The 12,047-nt window shown below is 34.4% G+C and overlaps 1 protein-coding gene across 1 annotated transcript in view; it reads right to left on the bottom strand.

Moving 5' to 3' along the window:
- The window catches only part of rap1b (RAP1B, member of RAS oncogene family), a 77,052-nt gene that overhangs the window by 14,940 nt on the left and 50,065 nt on the right, over positions 1-12,047 (bottom strand). The window contains exons 3-4 of the mRNA XM_051107365.1: positions 4,660-4,732; positions 1,846-1,898 (exon numbers count right to left, since the gene is read on the bottom strand). Coding sequence (XP_050963322.1) covers positions 1,846-1,898; positions 4,660-4,732 — 126 coding nt within the window. The remainder of the gene's footprint in view (positions 1-1,845; positions 1,899-4,659; positions 4,733-12,047) is intronic.

Here is a 12,047-nt window from a genome sequence, read left to right as displayed (position 1 = left end):
AAACCATGCATTTAATCTCCAGGTTGCTGGTTAAAAAGTTAACACGGATGACTGACTGTATACTGATGCGGGCAGCTACCATACAAGATTTTATCTCAACTATGTTGTCAGGGGACATTTAAAGGGACAGTACATCCAAAAATGATTAAAAACATCTTAATTTGTGTTTTGAAGATGAACGAAGGTCTAATTGGTTTGGAACGACATGAGGGTGAATAATTAATGACAGAACTTTTGTTTTGGGGTAAACTTTGGGTGCACTATGTTTCAAATTTGAAATTTTGGGCTTTTTGGTTTTTCATAAAGTGTTTAAACTAGTGGAAAGAAAACATCCAAAAGACACTGGTAAGTGTTTCTTTTATAGCACTTTATCTATTTGTGTCAATAGATTTCAATTACAATCCATATTTTTAAGGCTGTTTTTTCTAAATGAACTTTTTCTTCTACACTGAGCCGTAAATTTCTCCTTCAGTAACACTTACACCTCCAACACAACACCATTTTTTATTTCCATCCATATCCTGAAAGTGGCATTTGTTTATATATAATTTGGCTGATCATACATAATATTTTATTCTCCAAAAAACTGTGAAAAATATATAGTTTTATGTTTTTTCTGAATTATGGAGTGACAAAATTAGACACCCAAAATCCCCTCTGTAAAAACATTTAGAAAAACAAAACAAGAAATTTGAAACTGACTTCATCCAGTGTTTAGATTTTTGTAGTAGAAATGGATTCATATTTGATCAAACAATGCCTCATTTCCACATTTAAACCTAACATTTTAGAAAACTTGTAATACAAAAAATGTTTGCAACTATCAATGTAATTAATCAACTGGGTAAGCAAGGCGATAACTATTAGTTAATTTTTATACTCTATTCACCTGCAGTGTCTTGCCTTAAAGGAGAAGTCCACTTTCAAAACAAAGATTCACATATAATGTACTCACCCCCTTGTCATCTAAGATGTTCATGTCTTTCGTTCTTCAATCGTAAAGAAATTATGTTTTTTGAGGAAAACATTTCAGCATTTTTCTCTATATAATGGACTGATATGGTGCCCTGATTTTGAACTTCCAAAATGCAGTTTAAATGGGTCTTATGTAGTGTAACGATTGGTTATTTTCATAAAAATAATACAATTTATATACTTACTCTGCCTGGACTGTTTTTGTTCCAGTTCGTGACAGTTTGGGTATGTCGAAAAACTCCCATCTCATGTTTTCCCTCAACTTCGAAATCGTCCTATATCGCTGTTTTAGCTTTTTTGCTAAGGGTGTTTGATCTTCTTTGCATGTTCACTTCGCAAAGACTGGGTCGGTACTTTTGCAGCGATGTAGGATGATTTTGAAATGATTTTTACGATTGGAGTTTTTTGACATACTCTAACTGTCTTGAACCAGAATACACAGAGTTCAGGGAGAGAAAAGCAAGATGAGCATTTGAGATTAAAAAGTATTTAAATTGTGTTTTTTTTTTTAATGACAATAACCAATCGTTTTGCTAGATAAGATCCTTCTTTCTCGACTGGGATTGTTTACAACCACATTTGGGATCGTTTGAAGCCACATTTAAACTGGCTTTTGAAAGTTCAAACTCAGGGCACCATATCAGTCCATTATATGGAGAAAAATACAGAAATGTTTTCCTGAAAAAACATAATTTGTTTACGACTGAAGAAAGAAAGACATAAACATCTTAAGTGACAAGGGGGTGAGTGCATTATATGTGAATCTTTGTTTTGGAAGTGGACTTCTTTAAATCTTTAAAATGCATAAATGCATGTACTATTGTAATTTTTATGTTATTAAACAAAAGTTCTGATCACAAACTGTCTTACCGTTCCGGCAGTATCCAGAATTTCCAACATACACTGCTGTCCATCCACCTCCACTTGCTGCAAAGACAGAAAAAAAAAAAGAAAATCAACAACAAACAGACTGGAATCAAAAAACAGCATTTATGGCGGTTTATTATACACAAAAACTATGACACTCTTAGATTGCAACACCATTTTCCCTATTTTTTTTTCCAATTTAAAACAAAAGTCACTTTCTGTTTGAGAACCCTGTTTGCAGATTTGTAAATAATAAGATGACTAATATTAATAAAAAAATGTGTTATTTTATTATTGAATGTAATAAAATATTAAGCACAACGTATTTGAATATATTTGAGGCCACTGTATACACAATGTGGTACTGTACGTCAACACCGGTAGGCCTCGCCTACAGGAAGTGCCCGTGAGACAGCAGCGTAGGCAACAGCGAGGAAGGGAGTTGCTGGTCAAGATGGGACTTCCTTTTACTGTTTGAGTGAAGTTTCATTTTTAGAAACGGCCTTTGTCTCAAGGCCTTGGACAGAGGCCATTAAAATATAAACATCATCGAACTCCGCAGACTGAGCACAGGGTCGATGAGACATCCCACAAACACACACACAGCGTTTTTTTTTTATCTGTGTTATTAGGGTGGGACTGCATATGTTCTGCAGAAACGTGTCAACTGATAGAGATTGTGTCATGATATACCCGCACTGCAATTTAAAAAAAAAACCTGACATAAGCAGAAATCTAAATTATACTTAGCAAACTGTGTCACAGATGGGTGTTTCCAGTTCATTGATTATAGACAGCTTCATTGATTATAATGGGAGCCATTTAGTTTTGATGCAAAGTGCTGCACCATTTGGGTCTTGTGTTACTGTAGGTTGCTTATCATTATGTTATTATTGTAACTATATATATTGGTTATTACACATTCATGGCTCAAGGGCTCAAGAGTGATAGTTCACACAAAAATGAAAAATCTATCACTAATTACTCACTCTCAAGTTGTTCCAAACCTGTAAGACCTTTGTTTATCTTCAGAACACAAATTAAGATATTTTTGATGAAATCCGAGAGCTTTCTGACCCTGCATAGACAGCAATGCAACTGATAAATTTAAGGTCCAGGAAGGTAGTAGCGACTGAACCACTGATGTCTAATGAGGTCCTTACTACCTTTCTGGGCCTTGAACGTGTTAGTTACATTGCTGTCTATGCAGGGTCAGAAAGCTCTCAGATTTCATTAAAATTATCTTCATTTGTGTTCTGAAGATGAAGAAAGGTCTTGTGGGTTTGGAACGACATGAGGGTGAGTAATTAATGACAGAATTATGTTTTTGGGTGAACTGTCCCTTTAAGGTGTGGTTACAATTACTGTTGTTTGACAAAATTTCTTGGAAAAAAAAAACGCTGACAATTTTGTGTGAAAAGCTGTGCTTCATACATTGCTACACTATTAACAAAAGACCTTTTTTTGGATCTTTTTGCCCATAAAAGTTTGCCAAAACTTCGCTAATGTCACAGGTAATTGTTACACAAGTTGCAATTGTGGGATATTAAAATTACTCTATTTGAAATTTGAGACTTATTGATATTAAATCACATTGTTGTAACAGAGAAAACATGTGCATTTTAAGATATGAGGCAACAATTGTGAGATGTCAAATCATATACACTACCAGTCAATTCTCTTCTGCTAACCAAGCCTGTATTTTTTTGATCCAAAGTACAGCAAAGAGAGTAAAAATGTGAAATATTTTTATCATTTAAAATAACAGTTTTCTATTTAAATGTATTTTAAAATGTAATTTATTCCTGTGATTTCAAAGCTGAATTTTTAGCATCATTAATTGTCACATGATCCTTTAGAAATCATTCTAATATTCTGATTTGCTGCTCGAAAAATATTTTTTATAATTTTTTTATTATGTTGAAAACAGAGTAGTTTTTTTTTGATGAATAGAAAGTTTAGAGAAACAACATTTATCTGAAATAGAAATCTTTTGTAAGATTATAAATATCTTTATCATCACTTTTAATTAATTTAAAGCATCCTTGCTAAATAAAAGTATTCATTTTTATCATTTCTTTCACAAAAAAAAAACTAACTCCAAGCTATTGAATGGTACAGTGTATAATGTTTATTTCTGATAAATACTGATTTATGAAATCTTTCTATTCATCGAAGAATCCTGAAACAATGCACTCAACTGTTTTAAATACTGATAATGATAATAATAGTAATCAAAATGTTTCTTGAACAGCAAATCAGGATACTAGAATGATTTCTGAAGGATCATGTGACTGAAGTAATGATGCTGAAAATGTAGCTTTGATCACAGGAATTAATTACACTTTAAAATATATTCAAATAGAAAGCAGTTATTTTAAATAGTAAAATATTCTAAATTTTACTGGTTTTGCTGTACTTTGGATTAAATAAGTACAGGCTTTCAGAGCAGAAGAGACTTCTTTAAAAAACATAAAAAAAAAATCTTACTGTTCAAAAACTTTTGACTGGCAGTGTATATTTTGAGATGTAAAGTCACAATTACTTTCAGTCCAAATAATGATATAAAGGTATTTAATTCACTCAAACTATGGCTTACTTAATGCTTACGCAATACATGAAACATTTTTGGAGTTTCATTCCAAAAACCGTACAGACTATATTTGGACAAATAGAGCTAAGTGTTCAACTCATGTGCTACTGTACAATATGTGTTGGGCTAAGAAAAGGTCAGAAAATAAATTGAAAATTTTGAATCTGGAAACTATTAAAAAGACATTGGTTTGACAACTTATGCACAATAAAAACGATGCAGACTTGCCTTTCTGTACGAGTCTTCTATTGTGGGGTCATACTTTTCCACAAAGATCCCTTGGACAAACTGAACAGTCTGGAGAGCGAGAGAGAAAGAGGGAAGAGAGGGGAAAAACAAAGAGAAAAGACATGTCCATTATATGTTACGATACTCAAACACAAGCATGTTGACACAGTGCAAAATGACTTTCACTTCCAGTGGCTGATGGGGAATTCCAACCGAAAGGCTTCTAGCGGTTTTACGTTCTGCTTATGACCTAAACAAGCCACTGCGTGTCATTATTGCTCTCCCTGCCCTGAAAACCACGTAGGTGCTTATACGAAAAGGGCAATGGCCACTTCACGTAGAAAAAGGCCAGAGTGAAACCTGCACTCGCTGGTCAAGGATCAAAACGCATTTCTATGTTGCTGGGAAACCGGTTACCTAGCAATTAACTACCGCTGTAAATATAGAAAGATTTATAGACGACAACCAGAGGTTGAAAGTAAATTGCAGGGGGTTTGAAGAACAATCGTGTTGAAACAAAAGACCAAATTAAAGGCGATCACAGTGACTTCACAGGAAATGCAGGGGCGGCGGAGAATATGAAAATCATGTGACATGGCCCACAGGTGCGGGGGCTTCAGGGCCTTCATAGCTCGGGTGACCTTTGATCATCCTCTTTGATTCGCACTTCACCCAGCTTAGATTCATTAATGAGAGCTCTGTTTGGACAGGGATCCATAAACAACACAAAACCATTAAGATGCTGATCAACTGTGGGAGGAAGACAATGGGAGGGAAAGGAAAAGACTCATAGGGAGAAAGAAAACTGAGCAAAGGCAGGTGATGTCAGTCACTAGGTACGAGTGATCTCATTGTACGAGAGCTCGTCACATACAGCAGGCTTTGTCCTGGAAACGAGAGATCATTTGTTTACCTAATGCCTCAGTGTGAATAAAAAGAATCAGGCTAAATAAACAAGAGCCTTGATGAGAGAAGAAATGAGCATGAATTTAGATAAGGCAGCTAATGCTGTCTTTTGTAAAAATCTGTTGAGACGAGACTAGTAATTTGAAAAGATTAGAATAGATCTTACAAGGATAGTTCACGCAAAATTACTATTCTGTCAAGATGATGTGTCTGGTGTGTGTCTGGATCTATTCATTCATTGCAGAAATAAGTAAAAGGATAAACTGTACATAAATGCATACATAAAAAACTGACTTGAATACACCTCTTCCAGAATGCTTTTAATTTCTAAATTAAACTCATTGGGATCATATTTCTATTGGGAGCATTCATTTATATTTTCACTGACAAGAAAAACAGTAGTTTAGCGTAATATTTTATTACTATTTCTTACAAAATCGATGGCTTCACTGCTTATTTTTGAAAAATATTTGCCTGCAATATCAAGGTCATGTGGTGTAACCAACACGCAGACACGTGAAAAAAAAAAAAAAAAACTACTAAAGAGGAAATTATACCATATAGACAGGGGTGCACATAAGTTTTTCAGTCTAGCTCTCATGAGAGCATCTGAAGATTTGATTTGGTGTTCACACTGCACATAGTGTGACCTATTAAATATAACTATAAAATAAAAATAATTAATAATAGTAGTATCGCACTTTATTTAGGTCATTTTTAAAATAAAATAAACAAAATGATAAATAAAGTGTGATAATACTATCATATTTTAAAATGAAGTTTGATGAAATTTGATAAAATGAAGTATAATGAAAAATGAGTATTAAATTAAAATACAATTATTTTATAGTACACTTAAAAAAAAAAAAATCAATATTAATTTTATCATTTTATTTATTTATTTATTTTTTTAATCTTTTTTCTTTTTTACTTTTACATTATCAAACCTTCAACCAGCAAGCTTTTATTTTGGCGGGTTGCTGGTAAGTATTTTGCACCAGGGTTGCCAAGTCCACAGTTTTCCTGCAAAATTGGGCTACTTTGGGATACAAAATCAGCCAAAATCCTTTGCCATGACTTATCACGAGTTGAACATACATAATAGTAATGCAATATACATAAACCTACCAACATCAGTCGTCATGACTTATCGCAAGAGGAAAAATTAAATTTTAGTCGCAATGGAAATGGCGTCATTTCACATTAAAGATCTGTACAAAACTTTAACAATATTTTATAAATCTCGATAAAAATTTGCTAAATTCCGCCGTTTCCGTTAAGCGGCGTTATGCGATTAAAACATAATTTTTTCATCTCACAATGAGTCACAATGGCCGATGTTGGTAGGTTTATGTATATCGCAGCCACCACACTAGCCATTATTTTTAATTGAAGCAGACGTAGACGTGTATCTTTAGCAAAGCAGCGCAGAGAGTCAGTTCTGGGGTGCTTCTGAAGCGTGCCGCAGCGCGGCTGGTACAAGCAAAAACAAGCATTGACTATAGTGGCCGTGATCAGCTCGGGTGGCTGTATCAGAGCTGTAATGTGCTGCAGAAACATGTAGTGTAAATAAATGTTTATTCAAGCATTAATGGCAGGGAAAGCCCCTTATACTTGTGAGCGGCCACGTATGAGATGTTTCTTGGAGGTTACAGTACATTAAAAAATGATCATGTGACTTTTACGTACACAAAGTGAGCTGTAAATGTGGGAAAAAACAAAAAAAAAAAAAAAACAAAAGTTTCCATCGCAGTTTCGCGTTTATTCCTTTTATGAATTGCCTGAAAAACCACTTCATGTGAGCGGAACATATGGGAGTTTTTGAACGAAATTGACGTGTTGTGACGTGTTGTGACGTGAAGTGACGTGCCAGGGGTGTAAACTTTTGAACAGAATGAAGATGTGTACATTTTTCTTATTTGCCTAGGTGTGCTCCCTTTTCTTGGAAGTTATAGGGGGTCAAAGCTAACCTTTGCCTAATTAATATTTCGCCTAAATTTTACACTTCAGAAGCTACTTACGTTTCCCAGAAAAAAAGTTCAAAAAGTTTTCACCCCCCGGCTCTTAATGCATCTTTTTTCCTTCTGGAGCATCAGTGAGCGTTTAAACCTTCTGTAATAGTTACATATGAGTCATACAGTCATTGTTGGAAAGGGTTCAAATGCACAAAAATGCTGAAAAACCAAAGAATTTGTGTCCCCTGAAGGATTTTTCTTAAGAACAGTGGGCAGTATAACTGTTCAGGACAAACAAGGGACTCATAAACAAAATGACTAAATCACAAAAAAAAAAAAAAAAACAACAACAACAAACCACATCTGTGCATCACAGTATTAAGAATCAAGCGTATGTAAACTTTTGAACAGGGTCATATTTATAAATTCAACTATTATTTTCTCTTTTATGTGAAATATCTTATTCATGTCAGTACTAAACAAAAAATAACATGCATTTTGTATGATCCCTATTATTTTGGTAAAACAATTAACATTTTGTAGATTCTGCGAAATGTATGTAAACGTTTGACCTCAACTGTATATACACGTAAAATTAAATACTTTTCACATTTAAAAAAGCTAAATGCTGACGATTTTAATGTTTGGATAAACTACAGTGCAAGCACGTCTCAGCAGCGAACGGCAGAGAGAGATGTCTGCATGTAGAAACACCTTGTTCTCTTTACTCGAGAATATGTCGCCTCACTAGTTTTCTGCTTGGCTATAAAACCACAAAGAATGTTTTTTCAAACCAAGGACTCAGTCTGAGAATTGCATTGGCAGTTCTCATATCTCTGCATATGCAGTGAACATCTCCTGCTATTTCTGTAGGAACGTCACTCCATCTCTGCCTTCCTCCGTCTTACACTTCATCAGTCCTATGCATCTCAAGGCTGTTGCCAGGCCACGTTGAGCATGCGTGCCTGTTCCAGTAGAGGGTTAGGGCATGAAGTCAGCGGTGAGGACGCGGGGGGTTTGTGAGCAGCCCCGGAGAGGTGAAGTGTGCTGATGCAGCGGAGTCGAACTGATGTGCTTGAGACAGACCAGACCATGTGCACGAGTGTCAGCTGGCACATATGCTCCGAACGTCTTTTATCCTGCAGCTCTGTTCCCCATTCTCTCTGGCTGGTTTACACTAGTGCCTCTCTAATGCGTGCGCACACACTTTCTGGCTCCGTTTCTTACAGTAGCTCTGAACTACGACCTACTCCACACACACACATAGAAAGAGGGCTAAAAATATTCCATATATGGGGAGAGAGATGTGGAAACAAGGCATGTAAATTCAATGGAGGCCACTGATTACAATGTTCCAGCAAAGAGCAGCGAGGATGTGTGAAGGAGAGGAGTGTGTGCGTGCATTGCTCTGCTCTCAGCGATTAGATCAAATGCACACAGGCACGCTCAGCATGCTGATATCCCAGCAGCCACTTCAAGTGAAAGCAACAAATATTGTGGAGATGATGGGTATCAAAGGATTAGTAAAGGTCATGCTTATATTAAAAAAGCTTTGGTTACAATTAATAACCAGAAAGAGTTTGTTATTGCATTACACTGCTGTTAAGTCCTTGAAAAGGTACAGGACATTTTAGCATCTCACAACAAAAAAAATACAGGTAAACAGTGCTGTTTAAAAGTTTGAGATTTTTCATGTTTTGTTCTTTAAGGCTGCATGCATTTGATCAAAAATACAGAAAAAAATAATATTATATTATTGCAGTTTAAAATAGCTGTTTTCTATTTTAATATATATTAAAATAGAATGTATTCCAGTGATGCAAAGCTGAATTTGCAGTATCATTACTCCAGAAATTATTCTAATATGCTGATTTATAATCAGTGTTGTGCTGCATAATATTTTTTTTTGGGACCCGAGATAATTTTCTTGAAAATAGATTTTTTTGTTACAATACACACTAGTATTTAAAAGTTTGGGGTCAGTATTTTATTTTATTTTTTTTTAAGACATTAATACTTTTATTCAGCAAGGATGTGTTAAATGGATAAAATGTGATTGTAAAGACTTACATTGCTATAAAAGATTATTTATTTTGAATAAATGCTGTTCTTTTTAACTTTTTATTCATCAAAGAATCAAAGAAAAATGGTTATAAAGAAAATAAAAAAAAACAAACAAAAAAAAAACTAAGCAGCACAACAGTTTCAACACTGATAATAAATCAGCATATTAGAATGATTTCTGAAGGATCATGTGATACTGAAAACTGGAGTAATGATGATGCTGAAATTTCAGTGTTACATCACAGAAATAAATTGTATTTTAAAGTATATTAAAATAGGAAATGGATATTAGAAATTGCAATAATATGTCACAATATTACTGTTTTTTCTGTATTTTTAATCAAATAAATACAGCCTTGATGAGCATAAGAGACTCCATTAAAAAAAACAAAAAAAAAACAAAAATCGTACTAATCGCAAACTTTTGAACACCAGAATATAATGTGTAAGAAAAACATTAGTGATACTATAATGACTACATGTTGTTTAATTACTGTTATCAAACAAAAAATTAGTTATTACAAGAAAATAAATCTCATTTTACATTGTCATTGTATTAAAGTCCAAGGAAATCGTTAAAAAATATTACCTGGAAATATTTACTTTGTATTTTTCACATATAAAAAGTATATTAAAAATCCTTCCAAACCAACTTAAAAAAATGTATTGTTAAAAATAACTACGATTTTTTTTTGTTCTGTTTTTATATTCTCTTTCACTAATTTCTTTAATCAAAAACAAAGTAAAAACAGATACATTTTGAATTATTTTTATAACTCTTTTCTATTTAATATATTTTAAAATGTAATTTATTCCTGTGATGGCAAAGCTGAATTTTCAGCATTATTACTCCAGTCACATGATCCTTCAGAAATCATTCTAATATGCTGATTTGTTGCTCAAGATTTCTTATTATTGTCACATAGTTTTATAAAAACTAGAATTAACAGAAAGTGTAAAATAACAGCAATTTTTAAAAAAGATATTTTTTGCAACATTATACATGTCTTTCATATCACTTTGATCAATTTCAATCAAATAAAAACAAAACTTAATTTACAGACAATTTACTCACCCCCTTGTCATCCAAGATGTTCATGTGTTTCTTTCTTCAGTCGTAAAGAAATTATGCTTTATGATGAAAACATTTCAGCATTTTTCTCCATATAATGGACTGATATGCTGTCCCGATTTGGAACTTCCAAAATGCAGTTCAAATGCGGCTTCAAACGATCCCAAATGCGGTTGTAAACGATCCTAGCCGAGAAAGAAGGGTCTTATCTAGTGTAACAATCGGTTGTTTTCATAAAAATAATACAATTTATATACTTTTTAATGGCAAATGCTCGTCTTGTCTTAGTCTGCCTGGACTGTTTTGTTCCGGTTCATTACAGTTAGAGAATGTTGAAAAACTCCCATGAGAACTCATGTTCTCCCTCAACTTCAAAATCGTCCTATATCGCGGTTTTACCCTTTTTGATAAGGGTGTTCGATCTCTGCATGTTCACTTTGCAAAGACTGGGTCGGTACTTCTGCAGCAATGCAGGATGATTTAGAAATTATTTCTGAAGTTGAGGGAGAAAATACGATTGGAGTTTTTTGACATACCCCAACTGTCTTGAGCCAGAATACACAGAGTTCATGGAGAGAAAGGCAAGATGAGTGTTTGAGATTAAAAAGTATTTAAATTGTATTTTTTAAATGAAAATAACCGATCATTTCGCTAGATAAGACCCTTCTTCCATGGCTGGGATTGTTTACAACCGCATTTGGGATCGTTTGAAGCTGCATTTTGGAAGTTCAAAATCGGGGCACCATATCAGTCCATTATATGGAGAAAAATACAGAAATGTTTTCCTCAAAAAAAAATTTCTTTACAACTGAAGAAAGAAAGACATGAACATCTTGGATGATAAGAGGGTGAGTAAATTATATGTGAATCTTTGTTTTGGAAGTGGACTTCTTTAAAACGCGAATGAGATTTGAGAGAAATCTGCTGGAAAGCGAAAGGTGGCTTTTTGTTTTTAGGCTATCGATGAGCAACAACAACACATTAGCATGTGCGCTCTCTCTCAGCAGCACAATGGCCATCTGAGTGGATCCGCTCCTGCCTGCAGGCAGATGGGCTCTCTGTGTTAGCTCTGGCAATCCATCACTACAGCTCAACCTGACCCTGTTGCTCCTGTCCGATTCTCTGTACTCCCCCGGACTACCGAAACTCATCTGACGGATAAACTAACAGGGTGTTGCCTGGTTATGCGACAGTTCCACAAAACAGTCAGATCGAGTCAATGTTCGAGAACGGCCCAGCTCGTTTTTGTTGTAGCTGCTGTAGTCAAGGATGCAGTACAAGAATGAACTCACACAAACTAATGAGTAACCTCTGAACCAGACCACAGAAATCAAAGTCCATCATTAACTCACGTCATATGTCAAACGTATTACTTAACATATACCTA

Source organism: Labeo rohita, chromosome 4 (genome assembly GCF_022985175.1).
Source record: "Labeo rohita strain BAU-BD-2019 chromosome 4, IGBB_LRoh.1.0, whole genome shotgun sequence".
Classification (NCBI taxonomy): domain Eukaryota; kingdom Metazoa; phylum Chordata; class Actinopteri; order Cypriniformes; family Cyprinidae; genus Labeo; species Labeo rohita.
The sequence above is the reverse complement of the archived record's forward strand: the minus strand, read 5'-3'. Positions and strand labels throughout refer to the sequence as shown.